Raw genomic sequence first — 26,547 nt, forward strand, 5'->3', positions numbered from 1 at the left:
GAACATAGACATGTGATCCTTTATTATTGATGTGTTTCTGTTTATAAAAGCGAGTGGGAAGGTGGTAAAGGTACTGGTTTATTAACAGTATGGTCTTAAGTTCAAATCTTACTACTACAACAACGGTTATTATATTGTTCTGTAATTTGTTCCTGTGTATCACACACATCTTGACTTTGCCTTAGTTTCTGCAGATGATTTTGATCAAGGTTCCACACTGCTACCAACTTCTCTCAGGTGAAGTTAGTAGTTGTCATTCACCTGAAATTTAAAGCAAAAGTAAATGAAACACAAGCCGATAACAAGAACAAAATGAAAACAATCTGGAAAAAAATATCTATCTATTTATAGGCACAGTCGTGGCTGTGTGGTAAGAAGCTTGCTTACCAGTCACATGGTTTTGGGTTCAGTCCCACAGCATGGCACTTTGGGCAAGTGTCTTCTACTATAGGCTCTGGCCAACCAAAGTGCTGTGAGTGGATTTGGTAGAGGGAAACTGAAAGAAGCCCATTGTGTGTGTATATATATATATATATATATATATATATTAATTTAAATAAGAGCTCTAACGCGATCCATTGTAAAGACTTATTCTTTGTAAGCCTAGTACTTATTCTATCAGTCTCTTTTACTGAACCGCTAAGTTACAGGGACGTAAACACACCAGCATCGGTTGTCAAGCGATGTTGGGGGGACAAATACAGACACACAAACATACACACACACACACATATATATATACATATATACGACAGGCTTCTTTCAGTTTCCGTCTACCAAATCCACTCACGAGACTATAGTAGAAGACACTTGCCCAAGATGCCACGCAGTGGGATTGAACCTGGAACCACGTGGCTGGTAAGCAAGTTACTTATTACACAGCCACTCCTTCGCCTATACATCGATTTTGTTACAATTAATTTTTAAAATAATGAAGAATTTAGTCAAATAACTTTGTCGTTATTAAGCTGGTGTTTGGAACATAAATTAACATGGAATTTTAATAGAAAGTTTTAATTTGGATCGATTTGAACAGGAAATTTGTATCATAGAATGAGGAGTGGTCTCAGGCAGGTTGGCATCAAAAGTGTTTAGAACAGGACATACTTCACTGGGGTAGATCATGCTTTCTGGTGTCTCTAACTCCTTTGATGATGTCATGCTTCCAATAAATCTTCCAAAGAATCAGTGCTCATAGAGGTGACGCTGGAGAAGGTGGAACTGTTGACATCTGTGTTGCTGCTTACTCTCAGTGTGTTATCAGTGTCTGCGAGAAAGACAAATAAATGAATGGTTAGATAATGAGATGTGATCCCTTTATCTCTCACCTTTTCAGGTAACAACATACATGATCACCATCATTGTATATTGTCCACTCTTTCATGCTTGCACGGGTCAGGTGGCGTTTATTGAGGCAGATTTTCTGTGGCCAGGTGCCCTTTCTGTCACCAACTCCCATCGCTTTTCAAGTAAAGTAAATACTCTTCCAAGTGGCCAGACATGTTTTCCAGGAAGATAGCAAATAAACAACACCACTTGTATGACAGAGATAATCATTTACATCTATCATGTGTTAGGAAGGGCATCCAGCCATAAAAACCATGCCAAAACAGACACAGTAGCCTAGTGTGGTTTTCTACTTGGCTGGCTCCAGTCCAACCCATGCCAGCATGGATGATGGGACGTTAAATGATGACGATGATGAAGATGATGATGATGACAGAAAACACATACAGATGTCCCACCATGTGAAAATATTACCTTGCTTGGAAACAGGTAAGAGCTGGCCACAGGAAGAGCATCCAGCCGTAGAAAATCTCTCCCTCCCTCTCTCTCTCTCTTTCCCTCTTTCTCCCTCTCTCTCTGTCTCTCTCTCACACACACACACAAACACACACACATATAGTTGTTAAGTAACTTCTATACTGAATGGAGACACATGGTTCAGTGATTAGAGTGTCAGGCTCACAATCATAAGGTAATGAGTTCGATTCCTGGACTGGGCTGTGTGTTGTGTTCTTGAGCAAGACACTTTCTTTCACATGGAAATGAGTTGCAACATCACTGGTGCCAAGCTGTGATGGCCTTTGCCTTTTCTTTGGATAACATTGGTGGTGCAGAGTGGGGCGGCTGGCATGCATGGGTGACTACTGGTCTTCCATAAAACAACTAACATTACTCAGACTTATGCTTTGGAGAAGAACTTTCTAGGCACAATCCCATGGTCATTCATGACTGAAGGGGGTCTTTACCCTTTTCACCCGACACTAAGTAATGTTACTAGTTATGAACTACAGAGTAATTGTGCAAAAAATAAGGATAAATCATTACATTTAACAACCATTTTCTACCCTGCACCATCAATCAAAAATTGTGACAATTATATATATATATATATATAGATAATAATAAATGGAGCAAAACGCATGTCAATAAAAGTTCCTTTAATTCCTACACATGTTTCGAAATAAATGAGAGCCCTTTCACAAAGAAGAAAGAGCTGTTGGGGTTCCTCATTTATTTCTCTTCAGGGAGTTCATAATAAAACATGTAATAGCAAGACAAAAAGGAAATGATGGGGTAACTTACGAGCAGAGATGTTACATGGTCAGTGACCGTTAGAAGGTTTGTTTACATAGAGATATAAAGGGGTCAACGATATTATTCCATGGGCTTTAGGAATAAGAACGCTTGTTTACATAGAGATATATACATAAACTAATATATATATATATATATATATATATATATATATATATATATATATATATATATATATATATATATATATATATATATAAATATATATATATATATTTATATATAGATAGATAGATATACACACACACACATTCACCATGATAGATCGCTAGCCACTACACATTCTTTATTTTCTCTCCTCTGAGAACCACCTCACAGCAAGCAAGATCTCCATACTAGTCTCGTTTTGCTTGAAGTTAAAGCTCAACAATGATGACTACTCTTTTGCTGGATGGTTTGGCTGGATCCCAACTGTTAGTATATAGTATTTGCTACATGAACCAGTATGTAGCATTTGCTACATGAACCAGTATATAGTATTTGCTACATGAACCAGTATATAGTATTTGCTACATGAACCAGTATATAGTATCTGCTACATGAACCAGTACATAGTGTCTGCTACATGAACCGGTATATAGTATTTGCTACATGAACCGGTATGTAGTATTTGCTACATGAACCAGTATGTAGTATTTGCTACATGAACCAGTATATAGTATCTGCTACATGAACCAGTATATAGTATCTGCTACATGAACCAGTATATAGTATCAGCTACATGAACCAGTATATAGTATTTGCTACATGAACCAGTATATGGTATTTGCTACATGAACCAGCATATAGTATTTGCTACATGAACCAGTATATGGTATTTGCTACATGAACCAGCATATAGTATTTGCTACATGAGCCGGTGGCTCATTCAGCAGAATGGTAATGTGAAAATTGTAAATTATATATTTTTTGACTTCTTGGGGAGAATGCCAAATGAATAAAAGAAAGAGATATTACCATCAGCTGTGGTGGTCGTGGTAATATTGTCACGGGTTCCATTGCTAGAGAGGGGAAAAAGAAAAGGGAAATAATGACAATAGTATAAATATAGTGTGTGTGTGTATGTATGAGAGAGAGAGAGAGAGAGAGAGACAGTGTATGTGTGTTTGTGAGAGTGTGTGTGTGTGAGAGAGAGTGTGTATGTATATGAGAGCGACAGACAAACAGACAGACAGATTGTGTGTGTGTGTGTGAGAATGTATGTGTGTGAGAGTGTGTGTGTGTGAGAGAAAGGCAGTGAGTGTGTGTGTGTGAATGTGTGTGTGTGTGCGAGAGAGTGTATGTGTCTGTGTGTGTGTATATGAGAGCGACAGACAAACAGACAGACGGAGTGTGTGTGTGTGTATAGGAGAGACAGACAGGGTGTGCGTGTGTGTGTGAAAGAGACAGTATGTGAGTGTGTGTATGAGAGAGACAGTGTGTGTATATGAGAGAGAGATAGTGTGTGTGTGTGACATCAACAACCACAAATAGTGAAGATAAAAATGATGATGATGATGATGTGGTGGTGGTGGTGGTGGTGGTGGTGGTGGTGGTGGTGGTGGCGAGGTGGTGATGGTGACACTGATGATAGTGTTGAATGGATGATGATTATGAGGACAGTGTCGGTGGTAGTGGTGGTGGTGATGATGATGATGATGACACTGATGGTAGTAATGGTGGCAGTGTTGTTGGTGATGACGACAATGATAACAACATTGGTGACAGCGGTGATGATGATGGTGATAATGATGACGCTGATGATGACGGTGATGATGATGATGATGATGACGACAACAAACGACTAAAAGACATTAACCAACCTTTCCAGCCCCTGGTCACCATCGGGCATGGCAACACTCACAGTCACAATGTTGGTGCTGAGTGGTCCAGTCTCGTCTGTTGTTTCTCCCCCGATGAGGTGATGGCTGCTACCACCTACAACAGGCAATTGCCCACAAGAAGATGGCTTGACCCCGACTGGCACGGGCAGACACTCCAGGCTGTCAGTGTTGCAGTCTCCATCACTATCATCCTTGCCACTGTCACTGGAGCTGTCTGCTGACATTACTGATGACAACAAAACAACAGGATCATCTGATTGGTGGTGGTGGTGGCCATCACCCTCTACATCTATTGTGTTGTCATCATCGAAGAGAAAGTTGCTGTTGTCTTTGATGAGGATGTCCAGCATAGGGGTCAGATTCTTTTCCAGCATCTCTGGTGATTTTCGTTGTATGATGGCCTCCTGCAAAACAGGGGACATTATGATATTAGGATCTACCGAGGGACTTTTGGCTGGTGATGAACATGGATCTTTTATTTGTGAAGAGGCTTCACTTTGGTTTCCGTTGTTCCAAATATCAGTTGTCTGTGACTGTGCCATGTTCTCAAAGACTGATACATCATCTGGTATCAGTCGAGCCATTTCTATATTGGCAGCTGTTGCTGGATTAGTAACACAATTTGTATAAGAATTACATGCAAACCTGTTGGTAGTCACACCTGGGTTAGAATTATATCTTGGTTTGTTGGCAATTACATTTGTATCAGAGTAACATTTAGGTTTTTCGGTGTTATTGACAAACTCATTGGTAATTAGTGGCATGTCCAGCACCACATCAGTGCAAGAACTTGATTGTGATGTTTTGGTATTCAATGTTGTGCCAGATGCCACATCCGTGTCAGAATTATTTCTAGATGTTTTAGCACTCAATGTTGTGTCAGACACCAGTTCTGTGCGAGAATTATTTCTAGACGTTTTGGTAACAATTGCTGTGTCAGATGCCATATCTGTGCGAGAATTATTTCTAGACGTTTTGCTAACAATTGCTGTGTCAGATGCCATATCTGTGCGAGAATTATTTCTAGACGTTTTGCTAACAATTGCTGTGTCAGATGCCATACCTGTACGAGAATTATTTCTAGATGTTTTAGTACTCAATGTTGTGTCAGACACCAGTTCTGTGCGAGAAATATTTCTAGACGTTTTGGTAACAATTGCTGTGTCAGATGCCATATCTGTGCGAGAATTATTTCTAGACGTTTTGCTAACAATTGCTGTGTCAGATGCGATATCTGTGCGAGAATTATTTCTAGACATTTTGGTAACAATTGCTGTGTCAGATGCCATTTCTGTGCGAGAATTATTTCTAGACGTTTTGCTAACAATTGCTGTGTCAGATGCGATATCTGTGCGAGAATTATTTCTAGACATTTTGGTAACAATTGCTGTGTCAGATGCCATTTCTGTGCGAGAATTATTTCTAGACATTTTGGTAACAATTGCTGTGTCAGATGCCATATCTATGGGAGAATTATTTCTAGATGTTTTGGTAACAATTGCTGTGTCAGATGCCATGTCTCTGGGAGAATTATTTCTAGATGTTTTGGAAACAATTGCTGTGTCAGATGCCATATCTGTGCGAGAATTATTTCTAGACGTTTTAGTACTCAATGTTGTGTCAGACACCAGTTCTGTGCGAGAATTATTTCCAGATGTTTTGGTAACAATTGCTGCATCAGATGCCATATCTGTGCGAGAATTATTTCTAGACGTTTTGGTAACAATTGCTGTGTCAGACGCCATATCTGTGCGAGAATTATTTCTAGACGTTTTGGTAACAATTGCTGTGTCAGATACCATATCTGTGCGAGAATTATTTCTAGACGTTTTGGTAACAATTGCTGTGCCAGACACCATATCTGTGCGAGAATTATTTCTAGACGTTTTGGTAACAATTGCTGTGTCAGACGCCATATCTGTGCGAGAATTATTTCTAGACGTTTTGCTAACAATTGCTGTGTCAGATGCCATATCTGTGCGAGAATTATTTCTAGACGTTTTGCTAACAATTGCTGTGTCAGATGCCATATCTGTGCGAGAATTATTTCTAGACGTTTTGCTAACAATTGCTGTGTCAGATGCCATATCTGTGCGAGAATTATTTCTAGACGTTTTGCTAACAATTGCTGTGTCAGATGCCATATCTGTGCGAGAATTATTTCTAGACGTTTTGCTAACAATTGCTGTGTCAGATGCCATATCTGTGCGAGAATTATTTCTAGACGTTTTGCTAACAATTGCTGTGTCAGATGCCATATCTGTGCGAGAATTATTTCTAGACGTTTTGCTAACAATTGCTGTGTCAGATGCCATATCTGTGCGAGAATTATTTCTAGACGTTTTGCTAACAATTGCTGTGTCAGATGCCATATCTGTGCGAGAATTATTTCTAGACGTTTTGCTAACAATTGCTGTGTCAGATGCCATATCTGTAGAAGAATTACACCTAGATGTTTTGGTACTTGTTGGTATGTTGGACACCAAATCTGTGTGAGAACTTGTTCTAGATGTCTCAGAAACAAGTGTTGCATTGAAGACCATATCTATATGAGAATTACTCCTAGTTGTCTTGGTATTCAATGCTGTGTCAGACACCAGATTTGTGCGAGAGTTACTTCTAGATGTTTTCGCAACAACTGCTGTGTCAGACACCACATCTATACAAGAGTTATCTCTAGATATATTAGTACTCAATGTTGTGTCGGACACCAGATCTGTGAGAGAATTATCTCTAGATGTAATTGTAACAGGTGACCTGGTGTTTCTAGCAGATGTGTTATTATTTCGTCTAAATGAGATTTTATCACTGTCAGGTGTGCTGGCATTATATCTTGATGATTTGGTACGTTTAGCAGGTGTATCTTGCATCATACCTGTATGAGAGTTACATCTTGGCATGTTTACAATGACTGCTGTCTTGGACAACATATTTGTATCAGAATTACAATTCAATCTTTTGGAATTATCAATGTTCTCATCTGGGTGTAAATCACTTTCAGGTGTTACCGTAACCCCAACAGGTGTGGCGATGTTGCTTCTAGGGGTGTTTGTAACATCAACAGGTGTGTTGGCATCACTTCTTGGGGTGTTGCTAAGATGTCCTGAAGGGTCACTAATGTCTTTGTTGATATATGTAGGTGTGTTGATATGGCTTCCAGCAATATCAGTCTCGAGTCTAGGAGACTTACCAAAGCTTCTAGGTGAAGGGGAGTTAGCCTTAAGCTTGGGTGAGTTGGTAAAACTTGTAGGTGAGATACTAAGACTGCTTGATGTATTCGAAAGACTTCTTCCCTCGTTTGTGGGACTAATAGCTGTGTTAGTATTAAATTTAAGTGCATTTTTATCACTTTCAGGTGTATTAGTGTTGGATCTTGGTGGTTTGACACAAGTGCTCGATATGTTGTTAAGAAGTTCAGGTACATTTACATCAATATCAGGTGCGTTACTATCACTTTCAGGTGTGTTGGTGTCGGATCTAGATGATTTGACACAAGTGCTTGACATGTTGTTAAGAAGTCCATCAATATTGTTTGAGTTGCTATCATTTTCACGTATGTTGTTATTAGATCTTGATTTCACACAAGTGGTTGATACATTGTTTAGAAGTCCAGGTATATTAATATCACTATCAGGTGAGTTACTATCACTTTCAGGTATGTTGATGTTAGACTGTGACAATTTGACACAGGTGCTTGTTATGTTGTTGAGAATTCCAGGTGTGTTTATATCGATATCAGGTGTGTTGCTATCATTTTCAGGTATGTTGATGTCAGACTGCGATGATTTGACACAAATGGTCGATACATTATTTAGAAGTTCAAGTGTATTTATATCAATCTCAGGTGAGTTGCTATCACTTTCAGGTGTGTTGCTATTAGATCTTGATTCGACACAAGTGGTTGATACATTGTTAAGATGTCCAGGTATATTTATATCAATCTCAGGTGTGTTGGTATTAGATCTTGGTGATTCAACACGTCTTGTAGATATATCATTATTATCCCTGGTTGTGTCTTTATCAATCTCAGGTGTGTTGTTATTAGATGTTGGTGATTTAGTATTTCTATCAGGTGTATGATTAAGTCCAGGTGTGCTGCTACCAGATCTGTCAGGTGTGCTTGCATTAGATATTGGTGACTCAATGTATCTAGGAGTGTTAATATCACTGTCAGGTGAGACAATATTAAATCTAGGTGAGATAACATGACTGACAGGTGTATCGTTATCATAATCTCTAGATGAGTCTATATCACTATCAGGTGTATTGAGATTAGATCTAGGTGATTTTGTTGGTTTAATAGATGTGTTGTTAGTATGTCCAGGTGTAATTTCATCACTCTCAGGTGAATTAGTATCAGATCTAAGTGCTTCAGCATGTCTAGTACATGTCTTGTTAAATCCAGGTATGCTTGTCTCACTGTCAGGTGTGTTAGTTTTCACTCTATTAGGTCTCGGTGACTTAATGTGTCTGGAAGATGTATCTTTATGTTCAGGTGTATTTGTACGACTGTCAAGTGTATAACGATCAGATCTAGGTGAATGAGAAGGATCATTAGGTGTGTTAGCATTGGACCTCTGAGTCCCAGAATTACACACAGGTGAGTTAGTAAAACTGCCAAGCATATTGTTGATATTGTCCGAGGATGTAGGAGCAAAATCATTGATGCGTGTCACACCACCACCACCGCTACCACCATCACTACCACCATCATTACCATCACCACCATTGTCATTATCATCATCATCATCATCACAGTCACACTCATTGTCACTGTCACTCTGTGAACATGAGCAGACACAAACATCAAGCCTCTTGGAACTATACACAGGTGAGCGTCCATCTTTCTGGTCCATGGGTTGATCCACAGACCTAAGACCAATATCCTCGTTATCAAACGAACTACTTGACGTTGACATTTCATCATCGGATACATAGCAAATCTTTGATGGAGAGAAATCTGCCATCATGTCAGTAGATAACCTAGTTGGCGAGTCACGGAATGGTAAGATAATTCCAGTGCCACTGTTCTGGTTAGTGGTCTCACTGCTCTGTTCCGATAAGTTTGATCTGTTCTGGTTAGTGGTCTCACTGCTCTGTTCCGATAAGTTTGATCTGGAATGCTCTGTCAGAGTCAACTGGTTTCCTGGTGAATCGTTGCGGAAACTCTTGTTTGGTTTTGGACTTGTTTCCTGCACTGAAAATAAATACAAACATATATAATAACTAGCTTAGAAGTTGCCCTCTCTGTAGATTTTTAAGCTAGCTTCTGTTGAGGGCAAATTGGGCCAACAGCCCAAAACTAAAGAGAGCTAAATAATATGACTATTGTTGTTGGCATTCAGTTACGATGACGAGAGTTCCAGTTGATCCGATCAACGGAACAGCCTGCTCATGAAGTTAACGTGCAAGTGGCTGAGCACTCCACACACACGTGTACCCTTAACGTAGTTCTCGGGGAGATTCAGCGTGACACAGAAGTTATAATATGTCTGTGTCGATCAAATGTAGACTGAGATACAGGGGTTCCAAACAGACAGAATTTCACGTTTATTATTATAGATATGTGTGTGTGTGTGTATGGATATGTGTGTGTGTGTGTATGCATATGTGTGCATGCATGTGTGTGTGTATGCATGTGTGTGTGTATGCATGCATGTGTTTGTATGGATGTGTGTGTATGCATGTGTGTGTATGCATGTGTGTGTGCGTGTGTGTACAGGTATGGCTCTGTAGTTAGGCTGCATGCTTTGGAACCAACACTACCACCTCTAACGCCATTTTTCATCTTTAGTTATGAGGACATGAAATACTCTGGGGGACAGACACAAAATACCACCACAACAACCACCAATGCAATCACAACTACCAACACCACTGTCGTCACCACCACCACCACCACCGCTTCCAATATCACCGCCACCAATGTAATTGCAACTACTAACACCATCATCACAAAAACTACCACCAACACCACCACCAACATAATCACAACCACCACCAAACCACCATCACGACAAACACTACCACTTTTGATACCACTGCCACCAACACTACCACCAACAGAATCACCAACACAATCACCACCACCATCACCAACACCACCACCATCACAACTACCATCCCTACTGCCACCGCTGCTGCCGCAACCACCACCAACATTCGCCACCACCACTACTGCCACCACCAACAACAACAACAACACTACCACCATCACAACTACGATCCCTATCACTACCACTGCCACCACTGCCACCACCACCACCACCACCACCACCACCACTGCCGCCGCCACCACCACCAGCAACAACACTACCACTGCCACCATCACAACTACGATCCCTATCACTACCACTGCCACCGCTGCCACTACCACCACCACCACCACCACCATCACAACTACCATCCCTACTGCCACCACCACCAACAACAACAACACTACCACTGCCACCATCACAACTACGATCCTATCACTACCACTGCCGCCACTGCCACCACCACCACCACCACCATCACCACCACCACTGCCGCTGCCACCACCACCAGCAACGACACTACCACTGCCACCATCACAACTACCACCAACACAATCACTGACTACCCTGACACAATCGCAACGACTACTGCCAACATCATCATCATTGCCACCACCAACACCATTACAACCACGACCACCAACTAAAACAACGACAACAACAAGAAAAGCGACATCAAACAAACACCTTCAAATGACTCACAGATGTCTCTGATTGTCTTCACTGCCTCTGAGTGGTCCTCACCAAAAGCTGTTATGCTTCCATCTGTTGGCGCCAAATCCAAATCCGTGAAGTCCGTCTTCTGACCATTGACATCGATTCCAGCTTTAAGCAGGGAATGTTCTGAATCCTTTCTCGTGTCACCTAATTGGTAAACAGGCTGTTGAGAGACTTGCTCAAGCTCTTCAATGTCGGACGATGTTTTCTTTGCTGGGGCCGACTGCCTATGGCAACGATGATAAAACAGTAACCAATAGTTTACAGGGAAAGAAAATGAGACACTGTGAGATCAAACTCTGCACATATCAGACATGGATGGGGCTACGAGATTAATATGTTCCCTTCACAACCTGTAAATAAGCTGTTGAGAGACTTGCTTAAGCTCATTATTGATTCTCATGTTGGATGATGTTTTCTTTGCTGGCGCTGACCACCGACAATCATCATCATTTAACGTCTGCTTTCTATGCTGGCATGGGTTGGACGGTTCGACAGGGGGCTGGCTAGGCAGAAGACTGCACCAGCTGTAAAAGCCCTGTTTTGGTAGGGTTTTTTTATGGCTGGATGCCCTTCCTAACACCAATCACCTTACAGAATGTTTTGTGTGTGTGTGGTGTATAGGTAGATGCAGATAGACTAACAGACAGACAGATAGCTAGATAGACAGATAGATAGATAGATAAATAGATAGATAGATAGACAGACAGACAGACAGACAGACAGACAGATAGGTAGATAGATAGATAGATAGATAGATAGATAGATAAATAGATATACACACACCCTTACACACAGACAGCTCAAAAGTAAATACACACTCCTAATTGTACTGTTTTAGTTGTGTGGACACTGTGTGGACAATGATGATGATAAAAACAATATGTTTCCTTGTATTGTTATAGCTTTTGCATGGGGCTACCCCACTGGTTAGGTGGGCAGACCAATATTCCTCCTGGACAGAATGCCGGTCTGTTGCAGGGGTTACCCCTTTATAAGAGGGGACTGGAGGCAATGGGAAATGAAGTGTCTTGCTTAAGACCACAACGCAACACCTTAAACACTATGCATGCACCTTCACACACACACACATGCACATACACACGCATGCATACATACGCACACATACATTCACATACATACGCGCACACATTCACACACACATTCATGCACACAGAGACACACATATTCACACACACATATACACACTCACACACATGCACACACATGCATTCACATACACATACACAAACACACAGACACATTCACATGCACATACATACTCACACACATACACACACACACATACACACACACACAAATATACACATACATACACACACTCACACTCACACACAGACGTATATACACATACATACACAGACACATGCACACACAAACACACATGCATTTACATACACATACACACACACAGAGACACATTCACATGCACATACACACTCACACACATACACACACACACAAATATACACATACATACACACACATTCACACACAGACACATACACACACGCACACATATACACACAAAAACTATACTCTACTCTTTCTCTTTTACTCATTTGACTGCGGCCATGCTGGAGCACTGCCTTTAGTCGAACAAATCGACCCCAGGACTTATTCTTTGTAAGCCTAGTACTTATTCTATCGTTCTCTTTTGCTGAACCGCTAAGTTACGGAGGTGTAAACACACCAGCATCGGTTGTCAAGCGATGCTGGGGGGACAAACACAGACACACAAACATATATATATGACAGGCTTCTTTCAGTTTCCGTCTACCAAATCCACTCACAAGGCTTTGGTCGGCCCGAGGCTATAGTAGAAGACACTTGCCCAAGGTGCCACGCAGTGGGAATGAACCCAGAACCATGTGGTTGGTAAGCAAGCTACTTACCACACAGCTACTCCAAAGAAAATAAATAACAGTAAAATTAAAAAGCAAAATTAAAACTATTCCACCAACCTGTTGAAAGACTGCCCCCTAAAAGGGATCACTGTCCGAGAAGCTGACCCTTCCAAACCAATTCTTTTAGCAAACATTGTGTCACTGGGGACAGAAAGGGGTCGACGATGGGTTCCAGTGCCGTCATCCTTCTCATCATCGCTGTCTCCTTTATTTCTCAAATAGTGTCTTCTCTCTCCACTGCAGAGATAGAAAATTGGTAAATGTAACATTGCTCTGTGTGTGTGTGTGTGTGTGTGTTGGAAAGAAAAAGGAGTAGACAAAGGCGTAGAGAGGATGACCAAGAGGTCACGGCTTCATTCCCTATCGCTGACATTTGGAGAAAAGCACTGCACTGGGTTTATGCTGTCTGAGACACAATAATTCTCATAGGCTGAGCCCACCTAGCTGTGAGTAGGTGCCACCACTGCTTTTAGTATAAACAGTTTAAAAGTGAAATAAAACCATTAAATGAAACGTTTAATATGTCAGGATACAGTAGCTGTTATCAATAGAGAGAAAAACTAGTCTAATGAAAAACATTACACACACGCATACACACACATGCACACACAAACACACACATATATATATACATACTTATATATATATGTACATACATACATATATATATATATATATATATATATATATATATATATACTAGCAGTATAACCCGGCGCTGCTCGGGATTAAGCTAGGATTATTAAATGATTAAGTCCTTTATTTCAAACCAAAATAAGTAACATCAACATCAGATTTGAGCGAAATCCGTTGAAATTGGTTTGGCTGAAAATGGTTTGCTGGCAATTTGATTGGAAAATCCCATAAGGAATCAGTTTATTGGTTATTTTCACTTATTGACTCTTTTTTTAAATGTTGCATTAGAGATCTGCATAGGAGAAGGTTGATCTGAAGGTTTGCATTGGGGATCTGGATTGGAGTAACTTAGGAAAGCTTACCAACAACCTTAACCAAAAAATAAGGAGCCTGTCCCTTCTAGGTTAACTCTAACCCTAACCCTAACTCTGACCCTAAAACCGTAACCCTAATCCTAATCCTAACCGTAACACCCTAGTGGAAATCATGCGGGTGTTAATCTGAAAAATTATCAAACCCTTTTTGTGGTCCGAAAAACGGGTTGAGGGGGCGCCTTTCTGGCACTTATGCCCGTGGCATGTGTAAGGACTTTCCAGCGAGATTGTTGCCAGTGCTCCTGGACTGGCTCTTGTGCGGGTGGCACATAAAATACACCATTTTGAGCATGGCCATTGCCAGTACCGCCTGACTGGCCTTCGTGCCGGTGGCATGTAAAAGCACCCACTACACTCTCGGAGCGGTTGGTGTTAGGAAGGGCATCCAGCTGTAGAAACTCTGCCAAATCAGATTGGAGCCTGGTGTAGCCATCTGGTTTCACCAGTCCTCAGTCAAATCGTCCAACCCATGCTAGCATGGAAAGCGGATGTTAAACGATGATGATAGAGATGATTTATATACACAGTAAAAGTATCACTGAGAGATTTAAAACAAGTTGTTTTTCTCTATACAAAATCAGCAACTGTGTGTCGCTTAAAGTATATATAGTGTTTGCAAATGGAGAAAGCTTCCATCAACAGCCAGTGATTATCTCACACTGAGGACGGGTAAACACCCAGAAACCATGGTCTGTGAGTATCACGTAAGGTTGGAGATGGGAGCGATGACCTCCCTTGCAAACACTATACAGACACAGACTGTGTGTCAATAGGGCTTAAACAACAGTAACATCGTCCTTTTCGCCATGATAGATCACTGACCACTACATTTATAATTTTTTTCTCCTTGTTTCTCTCCTTATTTCTTTCTGTGTTCCTTTCAGTTGAAGAGCATAGGCTCGAAACGTTAAAGACTTTCTCTATTCCCGAGCGTTAAACTAATACATCCATTTGTTGTTTACACCACCTGTCCTCGTCTGTTGTTTTTTTCGTAAATTCTCCCATATATATATATATATATATATATATATATATATATATATATATATACACACACACACACACACACATATATATATATATATATATATATATATATATATATATATATACCTACCTACATACATACATACATACATACATATACACACACACACACACACACACACATATATATATATATATATATATATATATATAGTATCTTTTATCTTTTGCTTGTTTCAGTCATTAGATGGTGGCCATGCTGGAGCAATGGCTATAAGAATTTTCAGTTGAATGACTCAACCCCCACAACATACTGTTTTGTTTTCTTTAAACTTGGTACTTATTCTATTATATTAAAGCTGAAAGAAACCATTTGTGACTTTAATGAAACAGTGTGTGTGTGTGTGTGTGTGTGTGTGTGTGTGTGTGTGTGTGCACGCATGCATGCATGTCTAGGTTTGGTGATGCAAACAGGAAAGAAGAACTCAAAGCATGAATATATTTGCCCCTTTCATTATTAATTAGCCAGAGTTAGAGAGTGGCTCAAGGGCCAACGCTTTCATGCATTGGAACTTACCAATCTAGCTTCAAAATCAAGGGATCATAAACGTATATATATATATCAGTGATAATGGTATTTCCCTGGAATGTTCTGGAACAAATTGTAAAAGCAATTACAATTTCACATGGACAATGCATATTTTTCAAATGGTTTTGCCTGTTACTCTGCTCTTTTATTTTCTTGTGTGCCTCACCAAACCTGTTCTTCACTCCTACATTTATGAGCTCTGTATACAAATTGAACACTGGCATGGAGAATCATTTTTATATCCTTGTATTTGGATACCCATGGTCTGATCAATAAGTATTCGGACTGTTCCTATAGTAACGAAGATAAAGCATGGAGAACAAAGCTGCTGGGTGCAGACTGATCTTGAACTCTGCTCTGCCTGCACACTAAGTTTTAATGTTCCAGCTCGCTTCTGCTGTTTACAGCAGCGATTGGATGGAACATGTGTAGCGTGTGATTGTCGCATTGACCATGACAGAGTCAGCTGAACAGAAAATCTGCATTAAATTCGGCGAAAACATTGGCAATACCTGCTTAGAGGCCTACACAAAGTTTTCAAAAAGGTTTTCATTGTTCTCGACACAATCAAGGAGATCTTGTGCAACTGAAACCCAAGTGCCTTTTTGGGTCAGCTGAAAGCAGTTTTGGTACAAACTTGGCAGACAAGTGTCTCATACCCAAATCTTCAGTGATAATGGACTGAACTGAACCGTAACTAATCTGCACATCCTCTGATAACTCATGGATGGTGATTCGACGATTTCTCCCTCATAGCTGCATGTACATCTGTGATGTTTTTCTCAGTTCTGCTGGTTGCGGGTCTCCCAGAACATTTGTCAATATCAACAATTTTTCGGCCATCTTGGAAACGTCTGAACCACTCATACACTTGTGTGCAGCTCACACACTCCTCTCCATATTTGGCGGTGAGCTGGCAGAAACGTTAGCACGCCGGGCGAAATGCTCAGCGGTATTTCGTCTGCCCGCTACGTTCTGAGTTCAAATTCCGCCGAGGTCAACTTTGCCTTTCATCCTTTCAGGGTCGATTAAATAAGTACCAGTTACGCACTGGGGTCGATATAATCGATTTAATCCGTTTGTCTGTCCTTGTTTGTCTCCTCTGTGTGTAGCCCCTTGTGGGTAGTAAAGAAATAACACTCCTCTCCATACACTTTCTACAACTTTGCATAGGCCTCTGAGCAGGTATCACCATGACAACTTCCTGTGTTATGCTCAATGCAACATTCACTTTACTACACACCTTCCTTCCAAGCACTGCTGTAAACAGCAGAAGCGACCTAGAATGTTAAAACTTAGTGCACATGCACAGCAGAGTTCACAGTCAATCTGTGCTAAGAGGCTTCACTCTCTGTCCTTTAGCTTCATTACTATGACAACAATCCGGATACTTATTCATCAGACCTCATATCATTTTATGAAGCAGAGGTAAAGCTATGCATTCACACGATGTACTTTGACTACTGCTACGCGAGACTTAAAATGTCCTCTGTCATCTCAACAAATACACGTCACTCTTTTATAAGAGTTTGGTGAGTCCACCTTTTAATCCTAAGGGTTGTTACTGTCCATCACCACAACAATTATCCTATATGGTATTCAAAGAAATGCATACATACATGCATATACATAGACATACAGGGGTTGGACAAAACAACGGAAACACCTAGCATCATAATTTTGAAATATCTATAAAACTGTCAAAAGCTTGTTTTATTTTTATGTTTTTTGATTTGTTATTAGTGTTGCTTAATATGTTTTGCTAAAATTGCTGTTTCTTTTCAGATATCATCTGAAAAAGGTAATTAAAATCCATTAAAATGACAGGTCTATCAGACTTTCAAAGAGGTCAAATTGTTGGTGCTCGTATGGCAGATGCTAGCATAACAAAAACAGCCGAAATGTTTGATGTATCAAGAAGTACTGTCTTGAAAGTAATGATGACTTTCGAAAAAAGGTCTGGATCAACTTCCAACTCTTCTTTCAGTTCACAACACACATTTACTCGTGACTGCTTTTGATTTTTCATGAGCAGACGAGGCACAAATTTTACCGCAACTCTTCTCATTCACAATTCCTCACTCAAAGTTCGTTGGCAGGAGCTCCAGGACACACTAGTCATATCAACAAATTCGTCAATAATTTGGTGATGGTCTTCTAAGATTAGTTCAAGAATTTTCATTGTTTCCATTTGTTCAGTGGGTTGACGGTCATCCGAGGTTGGTCTTCAAGTGACAGGTGACCATTTCTAAAGAAAGTAAACCACTTGTAAACTTGTGTTTTGCTCATGGCAGCATCCTTGTAAGCTCTTTGAAGCATGACAACTGTTTTGGGTGCCAATTTCTCCAGTAGAAAATGGAATTTCATGGAATCATGCTGGTCCTTTGCTTTGGCCACTGTGAAAATTGCCGAACAAGGGAAAAAAACTGCCAAACAAAGACACACCATGTGGTAGTAGGACTACATTTGATGCTGGCGGTTAGCAGACTGATGCCTGAGGGTTGCATCAAGTGGTTTCTAGCAAAGAAAGCCTGAACTATGATGGGCTTGTCTGCGATCATGCTTGAATGGTGCTTTTTACGTGCCACCAGCACAGAAGCTAGTCAGCTGCTCTGGCAACGATCACGCTCGGATGGTGCTCTTAGTGCTCCACTAGCATGGATGCTAGTCATCGAATTCGATTTGAATTTCGATTTCACTTGCCTCAACAGGTCTTCGCAAGCCAAGTTTAGTGTCCAATAAAGGAAAAGTACGCATAAGTGGGCTAGTTACAACCCTGGCATAGGCCACGGGTTATGGTCTCACTTGGCTTGCTGGGTCTTCTCAAGCACAGCATATTTCCAAAGGTCTTGGTCACTAGTCATTGCCTCAGTGAGGCCTAATTTACGAAGGTTGTGTATGTATGTATATATGTATATATATATATATATATATATATATATATATATATATATATATATTTATCTATCTATCTATCTATCTATCTATATATATATATATATATATATATCGTTTTTAGAAAAACATAAATCTGGAGAAGGACACTCTAAGAGGTCATAGGCCAACAGGTCTTGGGGTCTGAAGATACGCCATAAAGTTAAACCCCTTATGGATAGGAAACCCAGAGTAACCCCATAAACCACCCTTCACCAGGAAAATATATATACATACATATATATATATATATATATATATATATATATATATATATATATATATATATATGTATATATTTTAACTGACCTAAACTTCTCATATATATTTATACATGTGTGTGTATACATATGCATATACACACACATATATATACATACAGACACACACATATATTATCTGACCAAAAAACAGAGATATTATCTCCTTGTCTCCATCGTTGGTGACCAACTGACACAAAAAGCATTGAATGCTAAAAAACATTAAGAGACAATTTAAACGAAATAAAATATCTATATTTATTATGTGTTATTTACAAAGCACCAATATATAAACTGCTCTCTCTCTTTCTCTTTCTCTCTCTTTCACACACATATTGATATTTTAGAAGTATTTCGTCTATCTGTAGTACTAACAGATAATCTATTCTGTTCATAGATACTCCTGAAGAGTTCTGCTAGAAGGCTTTATTATCTATGCTGTGGCGTATCATATGTCCGACGAAGAAAGGGATATTTTCCCTGTCTCCTGCTATCAGTGGTGAGGGACTGATATGAGGTTTTCGGTATTACAGAACTGCAAGTGTAAACAAAAAAAAAAAAATGTCGATATTTATTTTGTGTTATATTTACAAAGCTCTGTTTAAAAACGTTCTCTATCTCACAAATTTTACAAATCTTTTATCTCTTTCAGTTATTAGACTGTGGCCATGCTGGGGCATTGCCTTGAATTTTTAGTCAAACGAACCAAACCCCATACTTGTTTTTTAAAGCCTGGTACTTATTCTATTGTTCTTTTTTGCTGAACTGCTAAGTTACGAGGATGTAAACACACCAACACCAGTTGTCAGGTGGTACTGGGGGTGGACAAACACAGACACACACTCATATAGGTATATACACATATATATACGACAGGCTTCTTTCAGGCTTTGGTCGGCCCGAGGCTATAGTAGAAGACACTTGCCCAAGGTGCCACGCAGTGGGAATGAACCCAGAACCATGTGGTTGGTAAGCAAGCTTCTTACCACACAGCCACTCCTGCATCTTTCTATCTATAGAATTTATATTAATCTATTTTTCATAGATAACTGAGTCTGGCAAGCAGATATATCCCCATCATGCTTAGCATCAGTTAATCCATATGGTACCATTTTTTTGTTTTTTGAGCAAGAGACTTTATTTCATGTTGTTCCCATTCACTCAGCTGTAGAAATGAGTTGCAACATCACTGGTGCCAAGTTGTATCCCTCTTTGTCTTTCTTTTGGATAACATCGGTGGTGTGGAGAGGGGTGGTTGGTATGCATGGCCGATTGCTGGTTTTCCATAAACAACCACGGCCAGACTTGTGCCTCAGGGGAAAACTTTCTAGGTGCAATCCTATGGTCATTCATGACTGAAGGGGGGTCTTTACCTTTTTTTTTTACCCACTCATTATTGTGAAGGAGTTGCTGATAGAAAGGGCATCATCATCGTTTAACGTCCGCTTTCCATGCTAGCATGGGTTGGACGATTTGACTGAGGATTGGTGAAACCAGATGTCTACACCAGGCTCCAATATGATTTGGCAGAGTTTCTACAGCTGGATGCCCTTCCTAACGCCAACCACTCAGAGAGTGTAGTGGGTGCTTTTACGTGTCACCCGCATGAAGGCCAGTCAGGTGGTACTGGCAATTGTCAGACAAAAAAAATCCATGAAAAATAGTTGCAAAATTAACGAAGAAATCCTTAATTGTATGTCCCACACTAACATTTATTGTGTTGGTGCTGTGCATATTTGTGGGATGGCCATGGTTGGAGTATCTCTTTATGTGTGAGAAGTATTGACTATCATTAAACAATTGTGCAAAATTCATCTTCCATCGTTTTATTTGTTTCAGTCATTTGACTGCGGCCATGCTGGGGCACCACCTTCAAGAATTTTAATTGAACAAATCAACCCCAATTGAACGAATACCAATCAAGCCTGGTATTCATTCTATCAGTTTCTATTGCTGAACTACTAAGTTATGGGGACATAAACACACCAACACTGGTTGTCAAGAGGTGATTGGGGACAAACACAGACACAAAGACACACACACACATCGTCGTCATCATTGTCATCTTTGACGTCGTCGTCATTGTCATCTTTGACGTCGTCATCATCATCATCATCATCATCCCAACAGCTACTTTTCCATGCTTGCATGGGTCAGATGGAGTTGATTCAAGCCTGCTTGTCTACAGCTGGATGCCCTTCCTGTTGCCTACCCTCACCTATTTCCAAAGCAAAGAAATATTTCCCCAAGGCCAGACACGTTTCCATGGGAGATAGAAAATAACAGACACTGCTTGCATGGTGGTGATCAGGGCTTAGAGTACGGTGTGATTCAAAGAAAGCACATTAAAACATACAAGTACGTATATTATATATACAGACAACCGTGGTCATGTGGTAAGAAGCGTGTTTCCCAACCACATAGTTCTGGGTTCTGGGTTCCCAACCACGTGCTTCCCACATAGACATATATATGATGGGCTTCTTTCAGTATCCATTTATTAAATCCACTCACAATACTTTGGTTGCCCTGAGGCAATAGTAGAAGACACGAGCCCAAGGTACCACACAGTAGGACTGAACCCAAAACCATGTGGTTGGGAAGCAAGCTTTTTACCACACAGCCATTCTTGCACTTATATATATATATATGTGTGTGTGTGTGTCTGTGTATGTGTATGTATATGTTGTTGGCACTCCATCGCTTACAACATCAAGGGTTCCAGTTGATCCAATCAACGGAACAGCCTGCTCGTAGAATTAACGTGCAAGTGGCTGAGCACTCCACAGACACGTGTACCCATAACATAGTTCTCGGGGATATTTAGCATGACACTGTGTGACAAGGCTGACCCTTTGAATTACAGGCACAACAGAAACAGGGAGTAAGAGTGAGAGAAGATTGTGGTGGAGGAGTACAGCAGGGTTCGCCACCATCCCCTGCCGGAGCCTCGTGGAACTTTAGGTGTTTTCGCTCAATAAACACTCACAATGCCCGGTCTGGGAATCGAAACCGTCATCCTATGACCGCGAGTCCGCTGCCCTAACCACTGGGCCATTGCGCCTCCACTGTATGTATATATGTTGATATATATCCACATGCAGTAAATGTATGCATGTGTGTGTGTGTGTGTGTATGTGTGTGTGATTGATCAAAGACTGTTGGTTAGAAACAGTCTGTGAAGTGAAGGAAAGAGACTTACCTGTAATAAGAATTGCAACTGGCACATGCTCGACTGGAATTGAATAATGGAACAACTTGTACTTGTCTGTGAAGATCCTACAGAAACACAGTAACAGATGCATGTGAATGGGCGCATATACATGCGCCTGTATGTGTGTGTGTATATATATATATATATATATATATATGAACGTACACATACATAATACAGGCACCTACATATATATTTATGCACACACACACATATATATATATATATATGTGGTTGTGTGTATGTAAATATAAATATATGTATTATATATATATATCCTACCCATGCTAGTATAGAAGGCAGACATTAGATGATAATGATGATGATGATGATATATGTATGTATGTGTATATATATATATATATATATATATATAAGACAATTATAATGACTATAGAGATTAGTACATCTACATATTTTGTATTCCCTCAGTCACTTATACAGCATATTTGATTTAAATTTGTCCGACGCACATTTCTGCTGTATAGAAGACTGGCAGTTGCATTTGCATCCAGCTGCTTTCGGCTGGTTAGCAGCCTATGTAACTTTACTCAAGGTTTGTCCATGGATGTGATCTGAAGCAAACTAAGCAATCCTAGGTTCTCCTTATAACTCAACAGAATAAGTACTAGACTTAAAACGTTAGTACTGGTGTTGATTTGTTTGACTAAAATCCTTCAAGGTGGTGCTCCAGCATGGTCACAGTCCAATGACTGAAACAAGTAAAAGATCAGATAATAAAAGATATAAGGACATAGCTGGCCCCTTTAATCTATAATCTATAATCCAAGGGATCACTCCTTGAATTGTAGATACAATCCGTAGGATGGGCTTCAGAACAGTTTCTGTCAACTTAGTTTAACACTTTAGTATTCAAACCAAGATATAAGGACATAGCTGACCCCTTTAATCTATAATCTATAATCCAAAGGATCACTCCTTGAATTGTAGACACAATCCATAGGATGGGCTTCAGAACAGTTTCTGTCAACTTAGTTTAACACTTTAGTATTCAAACCAACCCAAATATTCTGTTTTATGTTCAAACTGACTCTTACACCTCCCCTACAATGTTATTCTTAAAATTAATTATCAGATCATCAAAATCCTGAAGCTATGAGATAATCCATGATTACTCCAAAACAATGTGAATGAATAGGCATTAATTTTTGATAGAGGAATCTGAATGCTAAAGGGTTAATACATAAGACTTGGGTTAAACATTTTTTCTCCAATGTGTCATGTTCACAGCTGGAATGATTTTGATCATAGGTCTGCTCAATCAGGACTGCCCTGGGCTAAATTACAACAGTACAGCATTATAGGATACTTCAATCATAAACTTACATCACCAATATCGTCATTGTTCTGGTTTGCAGATGGTACAGCTTGGGTTACCATTTTGTACAGAGAAGTAAAAGACACTGATTCTACATCACCAGCAGGGTTTGCTTCTCCTTTTGCCAGCAGAAAAGTGGAAGAAAATTTAAAAAAAAAAGAAAAGAAAATGAAATGATAAAACAAAAGTAAAAAATTTTAAGATAATTAAATTGAATTTTAAAAAATTTCAAAATCAGGAAAATATTTAAACATGTCGGATTCTGAATTTTCAAAAAAAATTATTTTAATCCTTTAACTGTAAGATTAAATTACATGGTTATTCCAGTAATCTATCTATCTATCTGTCTATCTATTTCTCTCTCTCTCTCTCTCTCTCTCTCTCTCTCTCTCTCTCTCTATATATATATATATATATATATATATATATATATATATATATATGTGTATATATATATATATATATATATATATATATATATATATATATATATATATATATATAAATATACATATACATACATATAGGATGTCCACTTAGTGGTCATCCCTTCTCATACACATGTTATACATACATATATATATATATATATATATATATATATATATATATATATATATATATATATATATATATATACATGTATATATATATATATATATTATATATATGCATGTATATGTATGTATGTATATATATATATATATATATATATATATATATATATATATATATATATATATATATATATATATATGCATGTATATATATATTATAATCATAATATATTATAATCATAATATGAAGATGTTTAAAATGGCACTAAGAACATTGTCCAGCATGGTAACAATTCTGCTGCCAATAATAAACGCACACGGCTGGCACCATGGTAAAAGCAGCCAACACACACTGTAAAGTGGTTGGCATTAAGAAGGACATTCGGTCCGAGAAACCAAGCCAAATTAGACTGGAACCTGGTGCAGCTCTCCAGCTTGTCAGCTCTGGTCAAACCGTCCAACCCATGCCAGCATGGAAAATGGACATTAAAGGATGATGATGATGATGATGATGATGATGATGCTGGTTCTGTTGCATTTCTTTGTATCTATTTGTCAATTAGTTAGCCATTAAATCAATCAACTAATGAATTGTTTAATTAATTGTTTGGTCCATCAACCACTCAACTAGCTTTGTCAAAATCCTTTTGTGGCCATCCAAACCTGGAATAGAGACGGCGCATCATTGATAAGGATGAGGTCCGGACGACAAGGAAAGGACTTTGGCAAACCTAGTCGACTGGTTGACCAAACAATAAATCAAACAATCAATTAGTTAATCAGTTAAATGGTTAACCAACTGACAATTCAAATATTTAAACGAAGTAAAAGAGAACCAGTGTGTGTGTTTAGCATTGGCATAATGACCCTCCCAAAAAATACCAAGTACAAAAACGAAATATAAGGCAATAATAGTTTACCTGACACAAGAGAATTTCCACCAATCTCTGTCTCTTCTGGTTTCTGCTGTGTTTTAGATTCTTCAGCCTCAGCAACTGTTTCTTGTTCTTCTCCTTCATTTGACTGCGACTCAGTGGTACATTGGTTCTTACCTGTAGAAGTAACCTCCTTTGATGACTGTAGAGGTCGCTGGGTGTCACCAGATCTTTTCTCAATGATGCGTGTGTCTTCAGCAGTGACGTAGCCTTGACCACCACTCACCTGTGGCGTTTGACCCTGCTCCATCTCATCAGTGATGCACTGCCTTTCATCATCTGAATCAACATTGTCTACAGACTGTGGAGGTTGCTTCCCGTTGTCAAGTTGCTGATTTGTGACTTGAGGGTCATATTCGGAAGGAGACTTGACATTGCTGGTTGGCTGAGGAGTTTTTTGCCTGTGTTGTTTCAGCATGATGCGTTCAGCATAGGTTAAATTAGTGTTTGATGTGGTACACAGTGACACTAGTTGCTGATATTGGTTCTTATTCTTGATGTCAATTTGCACACCTGTGAACAGGTAAAACACTGCATCATTCATCTTTTTAATTAATTGCTTATTCTCTTACTGTGGCCATGCTGGGGCACCTGTCTCAAAATTTTAGTCGAATGAATCGACTCTAGTACTTCTTTTTTACCTTTTAAGCCTAGTACTTATTCTATCAGTCTCTTTTACTGAACTGCTAAGTCATGGGAACATAATCACACCAACTCGGGTTGTCAAGCGGTAGTGGGGTGACAAACACATACACAAAGATATACACACACACACACACACACATAGATATACATACATATACGTGTGTATATATATCTATGTGTGTGTGTGTATGTGTGTGTGTATACATATATATAATATATATATATATATATATATATATATATATATATATATATATATATATACATACATACATATACACATACATACATACATACATATGTACATACATACATAAGTCTGGGCAAAGTTGTTTATAGAAAACCAGCCATCACTCATGCATACCAGCCCCCCCACTTCATACCACCAATGTTTATCCAAGGGTAGGCAAAATCTGATACAACGTGGCACCAGTGATGCCACAACTCATTTCTACAGCTGAGTGGACTGGAGCAACGTGAAATAAAGTGTCTTGCTCAAGAACACAACACAGAGCTCAGTCTGGGAATCGAACTCACTACCTCATGTGAGCCTGATGCTCTAACCACTGAGCCATGCAGATGGGCTTCTTTTAGTTTCTTATTTCTTTCCTACCCACAAGGGTCTAAACACTGAGGGGACAAACAAGGACAGACAAAAGGATTAAGTCGATTATATCGACCCCAGTGCATAACTGGTACTTAATTTATCAACCCCAAAAAGATGAAAGGCTAAGTCGACCTCAGCGGAATTTGAACTCAGAACATAAAGACAGACGAAATACCATTAAGCATATCGCCCGGTGTGCTAATGTTTCTGCCAGCTCGCTACATTTCAGTTTCTGTCTACCAAATTCACTCACTAGGTCTTGGTCAGCCTTAGGCTACGGAAGACACTTGCCCAAGGTGTCACACAGTGGGACTGAACCCTGAGCCATGTGATCGGTAAGCAAGCTGCTTACCACTCCACCACTAA

The 26,547-nt window shown here is 39.5% G+C and overlaps 1 protein-coding gene across 2 annotated transcripts in view; it reads right to left on the reverse strand.

Annotated features, from left to right (window-relative positions):
* The window catches only part of LOC106868984 (uncharacterized), a 46,496-nt gene continuing 19,949 nt past the window's right edge, over positions 1–26,547 (reverse strand). The window contains exons 11-19 of one of the 2 annotated variants that reach the window (XM_089343423.1): positions 24,915–25,442; positions 23,446–23,555; positions 22,087–22,163; positions 13,162–13,341; positions 11,162–11,403; positions 4,404–9,621; positions 3,559–3,602; positions 1,108–1,267; positions 1–261 (exon numbers count right to left, since the gene is read on the reverse strand). In XM_089343423.1, coding sequence (XP_089199549.1) covers positions 1,158–1,267; positions 3,559–3,602; positions 4,404–9,621; positions 11,162–11,403; positions 13,162–13,341; positions 22,087–22,163; positions 23,446–23,555; positions 24,915–25,442 — 6,509 coding nt within the window. In that variant the 3' untranslated portion in view covers positions 1–261; positions 1,108–1,157. Of the gene's footprint in view, positions 262–1,107; positions 1,268–3,558; positions 3,603–4,403; positions 9,622–11,146; positions 11,404–13,161; positions 13,342–22,086; positions 22,164–23,445; positions 23,556–24,914; positions 25,443–26,547 lie in introns of both variants that reach the window. The other variant, XM_089343421.1, reaches the window with a different exon arrangement.

The sequence above is a fragment of the Octopus bimaculoides genome, chromosome 27 (assembly GCF_046866305.1).
Source record: "Octopus bimaculoides isolate indiv1 chromosome 27, ASM4686630v1, whole genome shotgun sequence".
NCBI classification, from domain to species: domain Eukaryota; kingdom Metazoa; phylum Mollusca; class Cephalopoda; order Octopoda; family Octopodidae; genus Octopus; species Octopus bimaculoides.